This window comes from Cupressus sempervirens, chromosome 3 (assembly GCF_028749045.1).
Source record: "Cupressus sempervirens isolate cs-2001-9-10 chromosome 3, ASM2874904v1, whole genome shotgun sequence".
Lineage (NCBI taxonomy): Eukaryota > Viridiplantae > Streptophyta > Pinopsida > Cupressales > Cupressaceae > Cupressus > Cupressus sempervirens.
The window spans coordinates 471323080-471345715 of record NC_143120.1 but is presented as its reverse complement, the minus strand read 5'-3'; the positions used below and the strand labels follow the sequence as shown (position 1 = coordinate 471345715).

The following is a 22636-nucleotide window of genomic DNA, read 5'->3' as shown; positions in this document are numbered from 1 at the left end:
AAATAATTATATTTTTTTAATATATCTTTTTAAACTTTGATATATGATACATGTTTAGGAAAAAAAAAAATTTGAAAGGGGTGAAAAGAAAACATTAGTTTCCTGCCTTCTATAAGGCAATAACTAATAAAAATCTTCCATTTGTCAATTCGATAATTTTATTTAGCATTCTAATTTCTAATAGCAATGGGCAATTTGATATTCAATATTCAATGATAAAATTTTCAAGTTCATTAGTTCAATGTTCAAGTATTTGGTATTTGCTTCTTATACTTATATATATTTTTTCAAAACTAGCATTTTGACTGTACTTGTTTTCATATCATGCTACTCATTGTAATCAATTTTTATATTATTTTTTATATAATAAAAATCCTCCGTTTGTCAATTCGATAATTTTATTTAGTATTCTAATTTCTAATAGCAATTAGTAATTTGATATTCAATGATCAAATTTTCAAGTTCACTAGTTCAATGTTGAAGTATTTAGTATTTGCTTCTTATACTTTTATATTTTTTTTCAAAACTAGCATTTTGAGTATTGCATATAAGTACATAATATATATAACATCACCCACCTCTGCCAGCCCTCCACCACCAACTCCAAAGTAAGGCCCTTCCCCGCTCCCCCTTCCCCCATACACAATTGAAAAAAAAATGCCCCGTCGTTGCCCCATCCCCATGTTCCCCAAAGCCAATGTAGCATCGTTAATGCAACATAGTTTTAAAAAGCAATTGTGAAAAATTCAAAAAAACTTTAACTCTACATCATAGGCACCAAGTGATCATAAACTAAGAGATGGGAAGTTTAAAATGTAACCATTCTGACATTATAGGCTTTATATAATTGAACGTGATACATATACGAAGCATTCAAATACAAAGTGTAAACCACCAGTATTCCAAAAGCACAAGAGACATTTGTTATTGTTATCATGGGGCATGGGCAAACATCGTATTAGAAAGTGTATCAGTAACATAAGGTTCAAGCACGTACTAGCCAAACTCATAAAATATACATAATATTATAGATTTCTATCATGTCTATTATATAACCACTTCCAAGATCATCAAAACAAAATTGCATACATCTTAGACCATCGCTAGCTTCGTGACTAATTTCCATCACTTCTTTCTAAAGCTGCAAGACAAAAGCAAAGTTCAGTGCACTTAAAAAATGAATAACAGGAAATGAGAGCTGAATATTTAAAGACAATATGGAACTTTTAACGTAAACCATGTTAGTATTTAAAAGCTCTAACATACTATTGTAATTTAGAAGTTTCTCAATGAGGTCCACATGAGTCATAAGCATGCGCCTGCAGCAGTACCTCACCAATCCAAGAGCATCAAGAGCATCACTGTAGATACAATAGAAGATACATAAACAATAGGTATATTGTTTAACAGTCAACTAAAACACGATATGCTTCCAACTAAAATGACACAGATGTGTGTCATGCCATCGAAAAAACAACAGAAAAAGATTTCTTCAAAATCCATCCTTCCAGTCTTTACGTAAGGTCTGAGTACATAAGAGCTCCCTCATAGGGTCTTCACTGTGAATGCAATAATTATTTGACCAAAAAGAGCTTTTATATCAAAATCTTCATAAAACAAAAACTCGGGTTGAGGATTGTAATGATCACATTCCATCATTACAATGTCATTGGAAAGAAATTCCACTGCCAAATGCAAGTAACAAAATTAAATCACAAAAGCCATCTTGCTTAGCTAATACACAATTACTGGAATACTCTTTTTGTCACAATCATGGAAACAACTTGAGAGAGTTGTTTCAGCTTTTTCATGCCTTTGAATGACCCAACAATCAGCCCTCTATTCCTGAATTCCACAAGCAACTGGAAAAAAATTCACTAAATTCATCGTGTCTCCAACATGAATATCAAACCTGAGGAGTGACTAAGATGACCCAAAACAAGTAGTGAACTTAACACCCAGACTTATAGTAGGGATCTACATAATAGAATAGTGATGCCTAAATCTATTTAATAATCCAGCGATACTTAAATGGAGCACGAATCTCTATAAAAGATAGCAATGATTATTAATAGATGTAATTGTTAACTTGTCTAAATATATTGGTATATGATTCAGATTGAAGAGTGGCCAACATAGTGACGCATGGAAGAGAATTACTCAATTATCAAGATACTCGGCAATGACTTCATTTAATTAGGCAGTGAGTGTATTAAATAGGACAAAAATTATGGAGCAACCAGATGTAATGTCCCTTGCCTGGACCTATGGAGTTGAGGACTGATTTCTTCAGGTTCAATTATAAGAGACTCAAAAGTATCAATAGGGTGAATAGCAAACACAATGTCAATTAGCTTGACAACCTACCAAGGTTAGATTGTCCTCAATACTACTGATTAAAGGGTGATTACTGTGTCAATTGTATAAACCTTAATTTGAGGGTCTGATATATCTATATATATATATATGGCTGACAGTTGCTCAAGAGAGATCTGATTTTATTTCATTTTTGAGAAGATTAGCCACCCATGAAACACTCTGCAACTTCGACCTCTGAGAGTATTCTTACCCTTCGAGGAGGCCTCTCATTCGTGTGAGCAGAGGCTGTCCTCTTAACCCATTTACTCAGCCTTGGCTACCCTTTTAATGGAGAAAAATGCAGGTTCTCTATCCAAGCAAACAATGAAGGCAGAAACACTCTCAGTCAATTGGATGCCACCTCCAGATCACATTAGTGCACCATCACTGATAGGGTGACTCAGTCTATTGTTGCAGTAGGTCTTGACGATCATGGTCTTTTCAGACTTACTGATTTTGGTGATTCTAGGGACTTAGCTATGGCTGCTCGGTGGTCTTCCGTCAGCACCCTTCAGCATCAGCAGTTTGGGAACTTAAATGTGCACTATCTCTCTCAACTTGCTTGAGAAGAGATTGTCCTCAGATTGCTAGAGATTCAGACTCAGCAGCTTAGAGTTTGCGATGCACGCCAAGCTCGGAAGCAACATCGCACATCTTTCACAAATGGCAATTCATGATGAGCTACTCAAGTACTTCAGCGTGTTCATGCTGATGTCTGCGGCCCTATGGCGACTCCTTTTGTTCTTGTGTCCAAGTATTTTTTGTTGTTTGTTGATGATTTCAGTAGGAAAATGTGGGTATATTTTCTTTAAAAGAAATCAAAAGCATTCACTATATTTCATAAGTTTAAACCTTTAGTTGAAAAAGAGTCTGGGAGATCTATTATTGCTCTTAGGTCAAACAAAGGAGGGGAATCTTGTTCTAATGAATTCTCTAACTTTTGTGATACTCATAGCATCAAATGCCAATTAACCACACCCCACACACCACAACAAAACAATGTAGTTGAATGTCGGAACAGAATAATCATGAGATGGCTCGATCCACGATCAAACACAAACATGTTTCGAAGAAGTTTTGGGCAGAAGCATTTAACACTGCAATTTATCTATTGAACCGGTAACCTACAGTGGCGGTCAAAGGTAAAACTCCGAAAGAGGCTTGGTCAGGTCGCAAGCCCAAAATCAATCACCTGAAGGTTTTTTATGCTCTTGTTTTTGTTTGGATCCCTGATGCATCATGCACCAAGTTGGATGCCAAGAGTCAAAAACTCATGTTGTTAGATACAATAGTCTTCACAAAGCCTATCGCTTGATTGACAATGACACATCTCATCTCATGTACAGTCATGATGTAGTCTTTGATGAGTAGCGAGGACCATTCATGTATGTTTCTCTTGTTCCTAAACTAGCAAACCAGTCAATGAAGGCACATGACTTGGGAGTTCGGCTTCCATTAGATCCACCTAATGGTAGGGCTCCAACAGCTCCTGCAGCTCCAATTATAACAGTGATTCCTATACACACACCTCTGATTTCTCCTGTGAGATCACCTAGATATGCAAAAGCTCCAACTGAATTTGATCCTGATTCTTCTAATGAGGAACCTAATCATAGAGCCTCCCTTGAATCTAATGTTGGTCATTCTCCTCTTTGGCCTAACTGGTGGGCTAAGACACTTACTGATCTTCACGATTATGAGCTTACTGATGGGAGAACTGCTCGAAAAAAGAGCAAATCTACAAAGTCAGTTAACTTTTCTCTCATGGCCAACATTCACAGTGTGTTTGAACCTCAAACATATTCTGAGGCTAACGAAATTCTAAAGAAGGAACAGGCCATGACATCTAAACACCAGAGCCCACTGAAGAATAACACCTGGGTCCTTTTTGATCTTCCACTAGGGAAGAAACCCATTGGCTGCAAATGGGTTTACAAAACCAAATACAACTCTGATGGTATTTTGGATAAGTACAAAGCTCATTTAGTTGCAAAGGGCTTTTCTCAGCGTTAGGGCATTGATTATGAGGAGACCTTTGCTCCTACTCAAAGATGACCACAGTCAGATTAGTGCTAGCCATGGCAGCACAATTTGGCTGGAAGGTACATCAGATGGACATCAAGTGTGCTTTCCTAAATGGTGGCCCACAAGAAGAGGTTTACATGATGCAGCCTCTTGGTTTCAAGGTTATGGTAAAGAATGTCAAGTTCTTAGATTGGTGAATGCTCTCTATGGTTTGAAAACTAATAAATACCTCAGTGATCACGACTTCAAAAGGATTTCTTCACACTCAAATTTGTAAATCAAGACTACTGACAGTGACATCATCATTATGGTCATTTATGTGAATGATTCAATCATCACTAGATCAACATCTTTGATTCAAAGAATCAACGAGAGTTTATGCCAATCTTTTGATATGGCTGACCTTGGGCTCGTGCATTATTGCCTAGGTGTTGAGGTTTGGCAACAGTCTACTAGTATATTCATTTCTCGATCCAAATATGTCAGGGCTTTATTAGACAAGTTTCGTATGCAGGATTGCAAGCCTGCATCTACACCCATGGAGAAAGGTCTGAAGTTATCAACCACGTCTTATTCTCCTCCAATTGATGATACTACATACAGGCAACTAGTAGGCAACCTCATCTACCTCTCTACTACTAGAGCTGATATTAGCTTCCCAGTGAGCTACATCTCACATTTTATGACAGCTCCTAAGGCTGATAATTGGATGTCAGCAAAAGGTGTGCTTCGTTATGTGAAGGATACTACTGACTATGAACTTCTTTACTCTTGGAGTTCTAATCCTAAACTTAGTGGGTTCACAAATTCAAACTAGGCAAGTTTTGTTGATGATAAAAAGTCAACTTTTGGATGTGTTCAATTTGGGTTGTAGTGCCATCACATGGACCAATAATAAGCAACAAGTTGTTTCTCTCTCCTTTACAGAGGTTGAATATAGAGGAACAATCAACGCAAGTTGTGAAGTTGTTTGGCTTTGTTGGATGCTTGGGGAAACATTCTAATATTTAAAGAAAATTTACAATAGATGACCATTAAATTAAATAATAAACGATAATAATAATAATAGAAACTATCTATTATCGTAATACCCTCCCATTAACTATTTGCTTCGTAACATTCCTGTGGGTGACCTAATCACAAGAAAGTTCACTTGAAACATCTCAACTCAAGTGGAGTTGGTCTTACAAACAATTACAATAGATGACCATTAAATTAAATAATAAACGATAATAATAATAATAGAAACTATCTATTATAGTAATACCCTCCCATTAACTATTTGCTTCGTAATATTCCCATGAGTGACCTAATCACAAGAAAGTTCTCACTTGAAACATCTCAACTCGGGTGGAGTTGGTCTTACAAACAATAACTCTTCCTCTGGAGAAAAATCTATATGTTAGAACTTGGTACACAAAGGCAAACCCTTTGCCCTGTACAAGATTGCTTGGCTAAGCTTTTGGCCAATAAAGGTATTAAGGTGATGTTTGATATCATTTGTGATGATCAACTTATGGAATAAGAGGTCCTCCATTCCAAGTTTTGTATTCTCTCTGAACAATTCAAAACTTTCTCCATCCTCATATAGGCTTGCCTTTCTATTTTAACTTAAAAAAAATTTCAAAACATAAACAGATGAATGATGCAATGTAAACCAACAATATAACCTAGTAGACTCTCAAAAAATGCCTTAGAATATGTTACTGCATTATACGACAGCAATACAAAAACCAGCTATCAAAATATCCAAATCTTAAATACAGATTGGAAAAATGAGAAAGAACTTGTAAGCACACATGAGAGACCTGGTGTAACATTTCTATGGGCAATGAGGTTGCATCCATTGTCTACCAACACAAGGGTTTCCGACCTTAGACTGGATGAAAGCTGAAGTTTTTCCAAATAGCTCTCCATGAGAGAAACTAAAATATGAATCATAAACCAAGCATTCCCAAAATGAATGAGACTTCCTCTTTTAATGCTCAACCGTGACTATTCAAATTCTTATTCTGTCTTAAGTCTTATTGCCCCTTTGTCACCTTTTCCCCTTATTAATTAAAAGAGACTTTTTAAATTGTTTTAGTTTAACTCCAAAGTCACTTATAATTATTTTATAAGTTGGGCTAGTAATTTTCTAATGTTCGTAAAAAGGGGACATGACAAGTCCACCCTCCTCAAGATTGCTTGCCCTCAAGCAATCATGAGTCCATAATCCAATACCAAGGCCGCTTGTCCATTTGCAAGGCGCTCAATAGCTCATACTAGTAACTATATAATCAAGATATACCAAACTACAAAACCAACAATAAGGATGCAACCAATCTACCACTATGATCCCTGGATCGCAAATAAAAACCTGTCATGTCCCTGATATCACCCACTAACTCCAATAATGCATGTGCCCATGAATAGGATAATATCTACCAAATTACCTAATAAATCATAGCACCCTACTGGAAATCGTGGAGTAATCTAATAATAGGTATCGTAAGAGTAAACATCTCAAAAGAGAGCATCTCAAAAGAGAGCAACTCAAAAAGCCATCCTATCTCCCCTCCCTCCACTATGTAAGGACAAACATCACGCCAACTATCCAAATTCTCATCTTCACCATGCCAAGATTCGTGAAGCCCATTAGTAAAACCCAACCAAGCTATACTGCTAACTCTATCAAGACTTGGGTCCAAAAGAAACCAACTCTCACACATCCATTGTCCATAAGGAGATACAAACCACTAAGGGTATCAACAACCTCATAACTACAACCAGACTATTTAACATCCCTATGGATCTGTTGACTCTGCAAGTGATCTAGCTAGTGGTAATTGACACCATAATCAACCTGTAAACTAGTATCCGCATGACATCCCTGTGACATGGAAGTAAGCAACCCACTCGAATACACATCATTATAGTAAAAAACTGGTTAGTACCCCTGTAAGTTATCTCCCATCACCACCTTAATTCAAATACTTGTTGTTGTGAGATCTCTGAGTCAACCCACACTTGCGGCTCATCAAATCCTCCACATGTGGATCAAACGAAAAGTGATGAGCACTCATCACTATATAGTCCCAATGCATTACCTCAACCTTTACAAATAGCTCACCATAAAGTACCATCCATCGACTAGAAGTGGATGAATTCGGCTTAACCTGATCAACCCTCACACTATCACCACTAACCACCTCCTCAATGGTCATATCTGAATATTGGGCAGAATTAGAGCATGTCAAATCTAATTTCTGACTTAACTTAGCAATTTGATCTTCTCCTTCATGAAATGCCACTAAAGTAGCCTCAAGGGTGTCCTTAGCATTCGTGAGGTCATAGGTACATACGTCTACTTCTGCTTCCTTCTTCCTCAATGCTTCTAAGTAAATCTATGTAAGATCAAAGAGATGATCCCGATCTAAAAGAAGGTGTAGGTAATCTGATTTCATTGTTTTCAATCCTTCCTTAATTACCTACAAATGTGAGAACTCCTCTTGGAGTCCTTTTTGTCTTCTTTTCTTGCACTCTCGATGTTAGGTGCATATACATTGACAATAAGCCAATCATTATTCTGGGCAATACTTTTAATTTTAATCACCATTAAATGTTTATTAGCATTCAACAAGGTACCTAAGAACAAGGATCGCTTCCACAAAATCATTGTTCCCCCTGATGCTCCTAGTCTCCACACCTTCAGAAACAGTAGTACCTTTCTTTTCTTTTCTTTTTTCTTTGAGTCTGCTTCTGTTTAGGTTCCTTCTTTTCAGATTTCCCATCCATTTCTTTGGATTCAAAGCCATTCTTAAAGGATATAATCTCTTTACACAGGGGAGACTCATGAAACTGGAGCACAACAATCTGTGTTTCCTCTAAAACCAGAGAACGACTCCTTTCCTCAAGAATTTCACCTTCCTCTATCTCTTCTAATTTATTTTTCGTTCCGTTACTTTCATTTGACTCTCCAAATAAGGTGAACTAGTAGGTGCATGAGATAAGTCGAATGCATATGAGGTGGGAAAAAGTGTTTCATCATACATATTAATATCATGAATGCCATCATTTATACTCAATTGTGAAAAAGAATATGGGGCAGCATCATACTCAGAAATAAATGCATCACAAGGAGAATCCATACCATATGTAGTGACCCATAAGCCCAAATCAAAATCAACATCAATACTTGCAAAAGATTTTTAGTCCATATCATTGGTTATTTGGACATCTCCTCCAAAGTTTTACCAACATGCTTATCAAGAGCACTAGTGTTTGCAGCCCCGCTAGAGACCTCTATCTCCATACTACCAATCAAGAAACCTGTACCATGTTTAACTTCTCAGACATGTTCATGAGAAGGTGTGATGGTTGGTTGCTCTACTTTTCCAAAACCACCAGTAGACGATTATTGTCTTTCTCATACAAATATCTAAACTTATCTTCCACAAGGAGATCCTTGACCAATTCCTAATATTTCGTTTTTGCCATATCAGTCTTATTTTGCAGCATTGGATGAAAGTCCACATAATCCATTAAGGGTTATCTTTCTGAATCTGTGGAGGGAATTTGTTGTACTCATTATATATGCTCATTGTTTCAGCTCTTATACCAGACTGGAAATTCTGGGCTAACTGCTCTTGTATCTTAATAAGATCATTTCTAACCTTTTCGAATCCGTGTCTAACCTTTTCAAAGCTGTGTACCTTTCCCATGACAATTCAATGTGACGCTCACAAAATCAATCAGACTTTGTCTTTTGTTTCAGCTTGCACCCTCACAATTCTCCTCAAATAGAATGAAGCTGAGATAAGATGCTCCAGTTCTAAGAGCTTTTATAATGGCTTCATAGTTCAGTTTTGCTATCTAGCCTCGAATATCAGTGAATAAGCTTTCTCAGTTAAGCTGCCCTGTACGAAGGAGATTGACTGCGCTGAGCCTATCACAGTCACAATCTGATGTATCTAGATTTTAGACCAATGAATTGGACTCCTCAATTTCTAATGTACAATAGATATTTTGTAAAGCTCTTCAGAATTTCCTGGGTGCTCTTACCAGTCCCACGCAGATTATACCAGGTTGAGAGACACTAATGTCCCTTCAAACCAATGTATCATAATTTAATTGCAATGCAGGTTAAGACCATTCTGTAAGTTTGAACTAAGTTATCTTCAACAACAAAGACTTCACACATCATCGATAGAAATGTCGATAATCATGCTCCATACAAAACCCAGTTAGGAGTCTTGGTGAAACAAAGAAGATTCTGAAGCTGCCACTGTTATGTCCCCAACCTGATGCCAAGGTTTGTTCACATGAAATGTGTAAACTGTCCCTGATACCTAAGTCACAAGGTTCAAGTTCGAGTTCGAGTTCGACAACCATGAAGTTCGGATGAAGTTCGACAAATCAAAAAAAAGAAAAAAATTCGACATTAAATTAGCCTAACGTAATTTTGTTTTTAAGTATATACCATTTTTATTATTATATGTTTTAATAATTGATAAATAATATAAAATAATATTAATATTAACATGTTTAATTATAAATATATGCAATCTATTATTATATAATAAAAAATAATATTGGCATGTTTTAATAATTGATAAATTATATAAAATTAATTATAGTAATAAATTAATAATAACAAGACATGATAATAAAAATTGATAACTATTAACTAAACCTAAAATTAAATAATCTAAACGTTAAACATTTAACATACTATAATAAAAATTGAAAACTACCAACTAAACCTATTAAATAAATAATCTTTGAACATAAAAATCAAAATGTCGTGCCCCAAACAGCCGATGGAGAGTAATGGAAGTCGAATTTAGTTCAGACGTTGTTGCCGACAGAGAGGAATGGTAGCCGAGGTTTGTTCAGACACCATTCGTTGCAGAGTTAAAGAGAAGCTGAAAGCAGAGGGAAAAGCAGAGAGGTTAATGTCTTGAAAGCAACCGAGAAAGCAGATGGTAGAATGTGTAACCAGACGGGAGAATTCGTAACCCATGACCTGCGACCTGCACTCACAGTTTCAGAAACACGACCTGCTTTCAGACGAATTTAGAATGAATTTATCTCAATTTTTTTTATAATTTTAAAGTTCGCCAAATTTTGAACCTGGAGCCGAAAATTCAGCAAACCTTGCGACACAGCCTGATACTAATCTTCCTGTTACCTAATTCAACCCACCCTATTATGAACTTAAGCCCAATCACTGTCAAACTGTCGATAAGGTCTGAATGTCTCTTTGCAGATGGGTGTTCCAAGATGACTGAATGCCAATATATTTTCCAGAGATAACAGGAAATAACAGTCTGTACTTGACCTCCAGTCCTGAACATTGCCCAGCTAGGAGTGAATTCGGGTTCCAGAATATAGCTACCAGCAAGTTGAAACTGTCTCCTCACAACCAGTAATCTCGTTGTATAATGCTTGAGAGTGACTGCTATCTACAGCTCTGGTAAAGTATTCAAGCTTGTACTGATCATATGGATATGCTTCCACTAAGTTTTTTTTTAGCATTCTTGATCAACTGATGGTGAACCTGTTTAGTTGAAGAATTTCAACATCCTCCCAACATTACAACTCTGTATTTTCTCAAAGTATTATTGTTCAATGATGATTGATAAAAACTCAACTCCACGTGTAGCACAAATTAAAGAAACCATTTCAATTTCTGGATTCCGTCTACAAATCTTCTGTCACTGATAATGATTTGCAAAACTTAATTACCTGGCTATTCACGACAAATAGAGAAACTATTTCATCCAAAATAGCTTAGCATGCGCTGCCTATTCCAGAGTCTCCAACTTACGTGCCTTCCTCTAGCTGCAAATCTGATGAGACTCGCCTTTTATTTATCTTCAACATACGCCCGACAAACATTCCTTTAGCAATAACAATTACTTTAAAACCATTGCCAATGCTCCCGAAACTTTAGAGAAAACACATGATTGTTTGAAATAAATATATTTGGACCTGCCAAATATAATTACGGCTAATATTATAAAACATAACAGTATATCTGTGGTGTACCAAATCAAAGCTACAGCAGTTTTAAGTGTATTGACACCTCAAATATCTTCTTAACCCAACTGCTGCATAGGTGGTTTGTAACGTCAAGACAATCATTACAACCCGTAGTTATATCTCTTCTCTTCAGTCGACTTCTCTTTTCAAGGTTCATTTACCCAGTTTGCTTGGTTTCAGATCGCATTTTTCCAAATTGAGTGTCGTTCCTGCCAAATACCGTCACAAAAACAATTCCCTGGTAAGTGTGTTTTAGAATAACTCAGGCCCGACATCCATCTACATAGTTTGATTTATCCATTTGTGACAGAAGATGTCTTTTGACAGCAAACAATACAATTCTCAATATTTGGCATTAAATCATTTAAAACACTCATTGACTATTCACTAGCAACCGTGATTAGCTTTGATTCCACATTCAGTCACGCCCAAAGTGTTACTCGACTCCAGAAAAGATTCTAGCTATCAGGAATGTAAAAAACCCTTCTGACACTGGTTTCTGCTAAAAAGGCTCTCATGACGTTATACTTCGTTTGCCACAAAGTCAGAATCTCATATTGTTTCCTTCTAAGACTGAAACTTCCGTCTTTGCTCAAAAAAAAATTGCTCCTGGAAAATGCCTGTGGTCCTTTGATATAGATATTGGAAAGCTATGCTATGGAGTTCTACGGCAATAAAAAACAATTAGGAATACCTCATGCAATATTCTCCAGAAACAACATCCAATATTTTGTGTAATGGCATCGCAAACTCTTGTCCTCGTTGTCCAAAACTTACGATGAGAATGGCTTCACTTGTTTAAGTCCTGAGCAATAGAAGGATGACCCAAAATTATTATTTTTCTGCGTTTGAAGAATTTCCAAAGTGGCTTGGGCAAGAAATTACAAAGCCTTGACAGCTGTTGACAAATTTTATCAATTTTGCTAGAAAAAAGTTCCAGAAATAATATTCCTTATTAACGTCCAACTATGCCTCCGTGAATACCAAAGAATCTGAGCTTTGATTCATCTTCAGATTTCTCCACTGACAATATTTATCACAACAAGTCTCATTTTGTGTTTTACACATATTCATCGCTTCTACTTCAAAAATATTAAGCCAGGCTTTAGATACCCAGATAATTATCAAACTTTTGTAAATGTTTGTTACTCATAAACCCTCATACGCTGGCATGCAAACAGGTTTGATACAACTTCTGTAAGCACAACTTCACAGGATGGTAAGATCGAGGCTCTAAATATATCCCACAGAATGGCAGGGCCGATGCTCTAACACCACTGTAATATCCCCAATGGATATTTGCCCGGTTTTAACTTTAAAAAAAATTGAGAACTTAAACAGATGAATGATGCAATGTAAACCAGCAAAATATAAACCAGTAGATTCTCAAAAAATGCCTTTGAATATGTTATTGCATTATACAACAGCAATACAATAACTAGCTATCAAAATATCCAATCTTAAATACAGATTTAAAGTCAGGAACGAACCTGTAAGCACACGCGAGACACCTGGTGCAATGTCTCTATGGACAATGGAGTTGCATCCACTATCTACAAGCATGAGGGTTTCCGTCCTCAGGCTTGATGAAAGCTGAAGCTTTTCCAAATAGCTCTCCAAGAAAGAAACTGAAACCTGAATCACAAACCAAGCATTCCCAAAATGAATGAGACTTCCTCTTTAATGCTCAACCACATCACTCTTCAGATTCCCATTCTGTCTTTCATCTTATTGCCCCTTTCTCACCTTTTCCCCTTATTAATTAAAACAGAATTTTTAAATTGTTTTAGTTTAACTCCAAAGTCACTTTTAATTATTTTACAAGTTGGGCTAGTAATTTTCTAATGTTCCCAAAAAGGGGATATTACACTTTCCATCTCCTTTCCCTTGCCATGTGTCATCAATCATTTGAGATTCCTCTCTCTCTCTGTTGGCCAAATGACTCCCCTCTTGCAGCCATTGAGGTAAAGGATTCATATTCTCTCCTTGTTGACAGCTTTGATATCTTTACTCACCTCAAGCAATGTTGGTCCCTTGAACTCCCTCACTCTTAATGCAAGACTTGTGTTGACAATCTTTGGGGTGATCCGATTGCTCCAAAAAAAAAAGTGGTTTTTCTAGAAATTCTTGCTGCAGAAACTCCGTCAAGCATCCCAATAGTGATCTTAAAATATGCCCTATCTGCAGGTTACATGACACTTTCATGTATCTTTTATTGATTGCTTAGTTGCCAAGAAGATTTGGAATATGTTTCGATTATCTATGCATAATAGCATCCTTGAGTCCAAGATAGTGACTAGCAATATGCTGGAGCTTCAAAAAGATCACAATGCTTTTCTTTCTACTCTATCAATCGATATATTGTAGTCAATTTGGAAAATTAGGAATAATAGTTTATTAATGGTGTACCAAGGTCTCCTGCTGAGACTCTGAGGAGACTCACATATTTTGAATTGTCTTCCAGGTTACCATCACTTTAAAGCTCTCCCAAAGAAGGTTTGAAGACTACTACAGGACGAGACAGATTTCAAATGGATACACATGGACCAGAGCCACTCCTGAGAGAACTCAATTTGCAAACACCCTCCAGAACTACCTTGCAGACCTGAAAAATCAGGAACAGCATAATAAGAGGATCAATGATCATCTCTCCCCTCAGACAGAAGCAGCCCCTCCCATTGTAGTTCCACCTATTGCAATGGGACCACCGGTAGCTGTCCCAGATACAGCAGCGCCTCCTATATCCCTGTAGAAGCATCAGCTCCCCTTCCTGTACCAGTGTCAGCCAGGGTCATGCATCCATATGATCCTAGAATCAGAGAAGACAGCGTGCTCCGATGGAAGGATGGACAGGAAGGATAGATAGGTTGGATAGGAAGGAGAGGGACTGACAGACATAGAGGTGATTTCTACTAGACATATTTTATTTTACTGTTGTATGTTGCCTCGTGTTAGTTGGCTGACTTTTGTTAATTTTTTGAATTAAATCTAAATTACTTTCAGATCATGACATTTTTGTAGTAGACATGGCATAAACGTTTGACTGCAAAACCAAACCCCATAGATGGCCAAAGATCAGAGATTGTTATTAGTGAGTGTTGAAGGGTTTTTTATTAGTTTGCTGATGTCAATTGAATCACTGTTTCTAAAGATATCTTCTGCAAGTATATGGACAGGTGTCAATTAGATCCAAAGAATGGTGGAGTGATTTTACTCGCAATTTACCCATCTCAGGTTTGGATCACTACCCAGTTGACTAACGCATCATAAAGGATAAAAAGCTAGACAACTGTCCTTTCAAATTTGAACAAATGTGGTTCAAGGAAGAGTGCTTTCTAAAGATGATAGAAAAATGGTGGAATGAGATTGTGACCTCTAGGTCTAAACTTTACCAAGTGGTTAACCAACTAGTAATTATTAAGTAAAGGCTTAAGGTATGGAACTCTGAACACTTTGGGAATATCTTTGCAAACAAGGAAGAATTGGAGAATCTAACAAGGAGGTTATTGAGAAAGGGATGGATTTAGTCTTATATGAAAGAGAGAAGTGCCTAATGAAGGATTATGAAAACCATAGTTGGTAAACTCGCCAAATGCCAAAAACTCACCAAAGTCTGAAAAATAAATTTGGGGAAAACTCAGCCAGTTTTCAGCAAAAACTTGGCAACTTAAAAAATTGCTTCAATTTAATTAGAAATGCATTTTTTTATAAAATTCAATGAGAAGATTACGTCCAATGATTCAATAAATGAAAACACAAACAAACAAGTTAGATATATTTAAACATGAGATGGGTACAACATCGCATTTTCCTGAGGAAGACTCATGGCTGGAAGCAAAATAGTAAATAATTTATATAAAACTAAAAGTAAATCCATCATTCCAATTACATCTTCCTCTTCTCAATTCTAATAAAAATTAAGGGAGAGATAAAACTAGAGGGTCTAATCTTAGAAGTCTGCACTGTCCATGATTACCTTCTTGCTCGATATGTCTAACTCAGTTTGTGGCTTGTCTTCAATCCTAGATATAGCTCTGCCTCTAGCTTCTCCTAACGCTAGCAGTGACTACTCATTCAACTCAATGTCATCCAACGTGAAACCAAATCCATGCCTTCCTCTATAGCCTGCCTCTTCAAATCATTGATGTCATCCTCTTCAAAAACTCTGCTCAAAACACACTACAAATGTGCTTCAAACCTAACTCAAGTCCACTTCAAATCGATCGAAATCAGTTTGCATGTGTTTGGAAGAATTTTGCCCTCTCAGCAAAATACGAGTGAAGAAATGAGAAATGAAACTGATTTGGGCTGTTTTTTGCCTTGAACTATTGTTATAAAACTACGACCAAGTTTTTAAGAAAAACTTAACAACTCAACAAGTTCTTGCCAAAAATTCTGCAAGTTTTTCACACCAGTAAAAGTCATAAAAACTCGGCAAGCCAGAAAACTCAGCCAATTTTTGCAACTCGAACAGTCCTCTGCCAGTAGTCCATCTATGATGAAGACATCTTAACCAAAGAGGAATTGCTTTGGAGACATATGTCAAGAGAAACATAGCTAGAAGCAGGAGATAGAAATAGAAAATTCTTTCTCAACAGTACAAAACAGTGTAGAATAGATAATAGAATCACTTCCATTCAAAATAAGGATGGGGAAAAATTGGAGGACCCAAATGACATTGTAAAAGAAGCGATAAAGTACTTTGAAGAAATCTTCAATATTAATGGTAACTAGAACCTAGGGGCACAAGAAAGCATCGTTAAGAACATCCCAAAGCTTATATCCAAAGATCAAAATGAAACGTTGGGAAAATTTACCTTTGAGGATGTAACTATAGCCCTCAAGAAAATGAATCCAAATAAATCTCCACGGCCGGATAGGTTTCTAGCATGTTTTTTTTTAAATGTTGGGACTTCATAGGGATGGAGGTAACTAAGGCTTTAAAAGGAGTAACTCATATGCGATATCAAAATGATGAATATCATATGTTGATATTCTGCAGACCGTCACCTTATTGAGTACATGGTGAATATCAAGTGTTGATATTCTAGAGATCATTACTCAAAGTTTTGATGAATATCATATGTTGATATTCTGAAGACCAATACTCTTGATATTATATGTCATATAAAAATGATGGAAATCTCTAATCAAAGATATCCTTAAAATTTGTCATGCCTAATATTACAAATGGTGTATATCTCTCTTGTCTTTATCCTCCCTAGCTAAGAGGGAGTATTAACGTTTGGTAGCTTCAGTTGGATAAACTCAAGAGACTAAACTGGAGTTATGTGTGTGTTTAAATTATTATATTAACAAATGGATATGTCCCTTCATATGTGTTTAAATAATAAATTATTATATTAACATATCCCTTCATGGATTATGCTATAAGAGAGAGAGTTGCATTTTGAAAAGCATATACTGAAGACGACAGTGCAATTACATTTGCAGCAGATCCTGAGAAATACAACAAAAATTATAAATATTTGACTATTTCAAGGGCTTTGAGTGACAAACAATAGTGTTTTCTAATACACATTGCTTAAAGTCAACAAGCAAATTTTCCACATTTATTTCATCCAGAAATAAGGAGGAAAACTCAAACAGATTCTTTTTTCATCACCTCTACCATGCACAAAAGATGGAGTAAGAGTCTAAGAGTGAACTAACCCAGGATATAAGTTTGGAACTTAGGTAATCAAAGAAGAATACCCTATTCTCTTAAGTTCTTTGTTTGCAGGCTCTCCTGCTGTGGCCAGGGATTCCAAGCTTCAGCGAGGAGTTACTGGGGTATTCATATCATTTCAAAGGTTTTCGTAATCATTTGGAATGATAGAGATGTGTATCTGGACCTTACATGCAACAATTCCAGTTGTAGGTCTTTAGGCTTTTAAGGTTATGCTACAGGGGCAGTGGCACATGAAGCATCATTTCTTATTGGAGGGCAGTGTGAATCGGAATTGAATCACTGAAAATCAACATTTCCAATCCATGGACACCCGTGCACGTGTACAATGCAAGCAGAAGGTATTTTTGTTGCTTCGGTTCTGTAAAGCCCTCAAGCCATCATCTTCACCACAAGGGAATGATTGTAGTTCTCGCTGTTAACTGTTGTGAGACATTATACCATGCTATGCAACAGGGAATGCTTATAGGAGGTAGAAGAGAGTTTAGCATTAGCCAAAACCCTGTCTGTGAAGATAGACCCTCGTGTAAAGATTCTCAATTGAGGTTTACTGTTTGAAGCTTATGTATAATTTTTCAACTGAGGTTTACTGTTATTTATTGAAAATGGTATATAACTGTTATTTATTGAAAATGGTGATAACAGTTTTCATTGTGATGAAATATCACCGCATTGCTTCTTGTTGTCTTAACTGCCAATTAAAAGGAGCATACATGTGAAATACGATTGCATGAATTAATCTTTTACATGTTTATTTTTATTTTTCTACCAGCAAGCAAGTAGTATATTGATATTCAGATTGGCAAGACATAATTAACAAGACAGCAAGGAGCTCAGATTTGAAAAAAAAAAATTGAAAAAAAATGTAACGTTCCCTTCTTCACACAACGGTGTCTCGCATGCTAGCCTGGGAGTATGACCTAGGTCCTAAACAAATATCCACGAAATAAAGAAAACATACTTGCAATTCCTCCAATAAGAGTCTGAATTCATTTCCGATTTGAATATATTCTTATTAAGCCTATGTGTTTTCTCTCCCAAATTTCGCCATACGTATCTCTGCCAATTGCCATAAACTTAAGTTTGCCAACATAGCTTGAATGGGTTATATATATGTGTTGCTGGGTTTCGTCTTCCATGGTTACCCAAACTAAAGAGTTTTGACACGCTTATTCATCGAGCTAAAGTAGAGCATCGACCTAGCTATGGACTAAAGATTGATACAAATACACTGCCTAAAATCTAAACCTGGTGTAAGATTTAAAGCCTTCCAAAGAGACTCCCCACACCTTCTTTGTAAATTTTAAACGAACAAAACTCCAGTGCCCTTAGCCTGGCGCAATCATAATATTTAGTTTCTTTTTCTGGGCATTGAATTTTATTATTCGTTAAATGAGATCATTTAAAAAGAAAATGTGAAGAGGAGGAAAAACTTACCCTTCAGGATAATCAGCCTGAAGAAGATCGAGGTACTGATCCCATTTGTTCCCAATCACCTGCCATGAAGTACGGGTCACTAAAAAACAAGCTGAAACGCAACCCAAACCCAGCAATAAGGAGGACGGAGGGATTTCCTTACCTTTCCGCAGGTGAAACATCGCACAGGGATAATCATGGTTACTAACAGCTGGTTTTTTCTCTGGAGGGTTTCACTCGAACACCAGTGGAAGGAAACTTTTCTCTTCTTCCACTCAGTTTATAGGCCTAGCATACGAAAATGGTGGACTTTACTTTTATTTTTAAGTCAGTGAGCTAGGGTACAGATAGTAGTAGGCGGTGAGAGTGGAACGTAGGAGGTCACCCCAATTCACTCCTAGACCTTGCGTGGATAAATTTATTTACATTAGTCTTAATTTATTTAATTTTTTATAATTTTACTTTATTTTTTTATGATAATTTTATGTCTAATTTTCATAAATTTATTTGTTTTTTATAATTTAATTTTATGGCTATCATTTTTACAAATATATGTTATATGTTTAAATTAAAATCCTCTTTTTCTTAATGTCAATTCGTAGACATGAGTGAAATATATAAAAGAAAAGGATTGTAGAAATGATATAAATATATTAATAAGTTTTATTTTGGGGGGGTAAAAGGTTATGGTCGAATATGTTTTATTAATAATTGCTTTATTTACATGTCGACTCATTAGGGGCATCGGTAGGAAAGAGTCGATTAGAGAAAACCTTTGGTCTTGCAAAGAAATATATCAAATTTTTGCAATCATCTTATGTGTGTGCTACAGGGTATTTATGAGGGAATGGACTTCCTCATTTACAATTACATGGAGAGTGCATTTTGATTACATAATTCATTGTATCGATTTAACAAACTCTTAATTCATACAGAATCCTTACAAATTACACCTCTCACATTGTTTTATTCACATACACTGAGGACAAGCTCAGGTGTTTTACTTTGTTTCTGAATTATCTTCCATTTAATATAGACATGCATCTGATCTAATCTTGCCAAAAATTAGCCATGGATCCTTTGATTTACATTTCTCCTGATATGATAATCTAGTGCCTATTGTAAAATATTACCCATATATTTCCAAATCTATCATCCTTATTAGCAACAAATATAATAATAATAGAGGATCAATGTAACCTTTATTTTACATCACCACCAGTTAGTCATATGTGAAGAATTAATCATAAGTTAGTGATAATCACATCCTCAACTTTATTTTTATCATAGTTAATATAATTATTTAATTAGACAAACATCATCTTTGTATATGATACAGCCAAATACAAGCAAATTTAAGTTACTATATGTATATATGTTTATCTATCATCTTATAAATTTGTATTTCAGCTTAGTCAAGCAAACTCTTTGTAGGAAAATAATCTAGTAGGCAATATTATACCTTATAAGAGTGACAAGATCTAGAGATTAAAGTCGAATGTCATTAGCATAGCAATAGATCAACATTGAGTAGGTCAAAGTTACCTTATAAGAACTAAACCCAGGTTATCTTAAGAGTATATATTTACACAAAAAGTTGGAGATTTCCTTTATACCAAAATAAGGAGAAATAAGGAAAACTATAATACATAAAATGAGATAAGCAAAACAAAGATTATCAAGAGATAATCAAAGTGTCTTACGAGAGTTTGAGATATAATACCACTAAAGTATCAAAGTAGTCTAAGAAATCTAAAGCAAAGTATAAAACCAGAGTACGAGATATCTGAGAAGCTGTAATAACATAAAAAATGGCCTAACTTAAAATATAGATGACTAATATACAATTTGGATTCTTTTGTTCATCTGTTGAAGTCCTCATTCTAATTTTGGTCCTAGGGTAGTCCTTTGTACATTTTTCCAAGCAACTATGTTTACATTTGTTCTTCCCTCTAGGTTGGTCTCTAAATTCCCCTTTGGTTTCTTCCTTGTCAACATCCTCATTTAGGAATGAGGCATTGGAATATCAACCTTTCTTGCATACACGTTTATATCTTCCTCTAGTTGATATTGAGAAAACCAATGGAGATTGTTGGGTCTCTTGCCATGAAATAACTAGAGGAGGAAGTTTGGTTTATGAGTAATTTTGGGTTTCCTCATTTCAAACCTATCCCAATCTTCAATACCCATAATTAGGTATTTAGGAACCAACTTATTTATCTACACAAGTCTCTCATGTTGTCTAGGCTTAGGGATTGGTAGGTCTTCATAAATGTTAACCAGAACTCTCAAGTCTACTAGAATACTCCCAATTGAAATGCTTTTGCAGATTTTCTTCACAATATCCTATCCTTCTCAGAAAACATGGTTATTACCAAGAACATCGATGCTATATTCGAATTCGCCTTAGTGCAGTCCTCATTTAAAATGCAATTATCACCAAAGATTCACATTATAGCCCTAATAACTAGGTTATGGGAGAATTTCATGACACCTTGTAAGTACTCCTCAATTATGGCCCCTATTAGTGACATCTACCTCATCTACCTCTTTTTGCAAGATAATTTCGTTGGAGTATCTATCATGGTTCATGACCATAAGACACTAAAAGGTAGGAAGGATTAATTAAGAGAAAGATTAGAGCTCAAGAAATTTATGGAGGAATATACAATAATGATAACTAGTTGCATGAGCTAGAGAGCCACCTTTGTAGGCTTAGATGAGAAATAATCATCAACAAACTTAAAGAATTATCCTTGTCATAATGTATAAACATCACTGCAAAATAATGCCAATCAGGAAACATGAGTTAAAGTTGGTATGAAAGGCTTAGCTCATGATTATATACATACCAATCATGAAATGTGTACAGCATAAAATAAATAGCCAGACAAGTAATCTATATGTATATGTATACATGCACACATACATACATATATATAGTCCTCAAGGGAACATAAGATGGAAGGTTGGACACACTTCCCATCAATCAAGAAAGATCACCACTACTGGTAGCGAAGAAATAATAGATAAACATTGGCATTGAAGAAACCAAGAGGATCATACACCTTGTAGCCTCACTTTCTCTTAAGAAAATGGAATAATTCATTCATATTTTCAAGGACATACAAATCAACTTTGCATTGTCTTATACAAATTTTCTAGGGCTAGATCAACATTTAATCCTGCATTATTTACCATTCAATCTAAGAGTAGATTTTTTCAAACAAACACTATGAAAAATGCATCCAAACGTTGCATTTCTATTTAAGGTTGAGCTTAAGAAATTGTTAGATGTTGGCTATATCTAACTTGTAGACTATTTATAGTGGATATCAAATTTGGTACCAAACACCAAACTATGTGGGGGCATAAGAATTTGCATAGATTTTAGAGACTTGATTGAGGCACGTCCTAAATATGACTTTCCATTACCCAAAGTTGATATGGTTGTGGACTTAACGATAGGTTATTAAGTGTTATCATTAATGGATGGGTTCACAAGCTATAATTAGATTTGAATTACACTCAAAGACCAACCTAAGACAAAGTTGACTTGTGCATGGGGAACCTATTGCTAGAATGTCATGTCATTGGTCTTAAGAATGTAGGCACCACCTACCAAAGAAAAGTTACAATTATCTTTTATGATCTCATGCATGATATCATGAAAATCTGTGTTGATAATATATTGTCAAAATCAATTATAAGAGATCTTTACATTAGCATTCTATCTAAGTAATCTCTAATGTATTAGAAACATACAAACATAAGATAAATCCTAATAAGTGTATCTTTGAGGTTGCATCAAGAAAGCTTCTGGATTTCATTGTATTTCATCATGGAGTAGAGGTAGATCTGGAGAAGCTCAAAGCAATCGTTGAGATGATCCTTCCCAAGAATATTTTTCAATTAAGGAATCTTCAAAGGAGGTTGTAGTCAATTAGGAGATTTATAGAAAAAATGCCTGACAAGTATCATTCCTTCCAGTATTTAATTCATATAGATGTTCCTTTTAGATGGGTACAATAATGTCATGAAGCATTTTACACTTTAAAGTAAATAAATAACTTAATTATTAAGTCATCCTGACTTGATCATTAAGTTACCTTTACTTATCTC

General features: G+C 35.7%; 1 protein-coding gene across 1 annotated transcript; it reads right to left on the bottom strand.

The window, feature by feature from the left end:
* Positions 1–807: 807 nt before the first annotated feature.
* On the bottom strand, positions 808–18856 carry LOC149567179 (DNA-directed RNA polymerase subunit 10-like protein). The gene is made up of 4 exons (XM_089820364.1): positions 18678–18856; positions 18536–18594; positions 1267–1361; positions 808–1141 (listed from the first exon to the last, which is right to left on the bottom strand). The coding sequence occupies exons 1-4, from the start codon at positions 18711–18713 to the stop codon at positions 1116–1118; spliced, it is 216 nt and encodes a 71-aa protein (XP_089676490.1). The 5' UTR covers positions 18714–18856; the 3' UTR covers positions 808–1115.
* Between the last annotated feature and the right edge of the window lie 3780 nt (positions 18857–22636).

Coding starts and splice junctions, on each gene's coding strand:
- LOC149567179 (XM_089820364.1), bottom strand. CDS start 18,713: ATGATTATCCCTGTGCGATGTTTCACCTGCGGAAAG. Junction 1,362..18,535: donor CAGGCTGATTATCCTGAAGG/GTAAGTTTTTCC, acceptor TTGTATCTACAG/TGATGCTCTTGATGCTCTTG. Junction 1,142..1,266: donor GAAACTTCTAAATTACAATA/GTATGTTAGAGC, acceptor TTTGTCTTGCAG/CTTTAGAAAGAAGTGATGGA.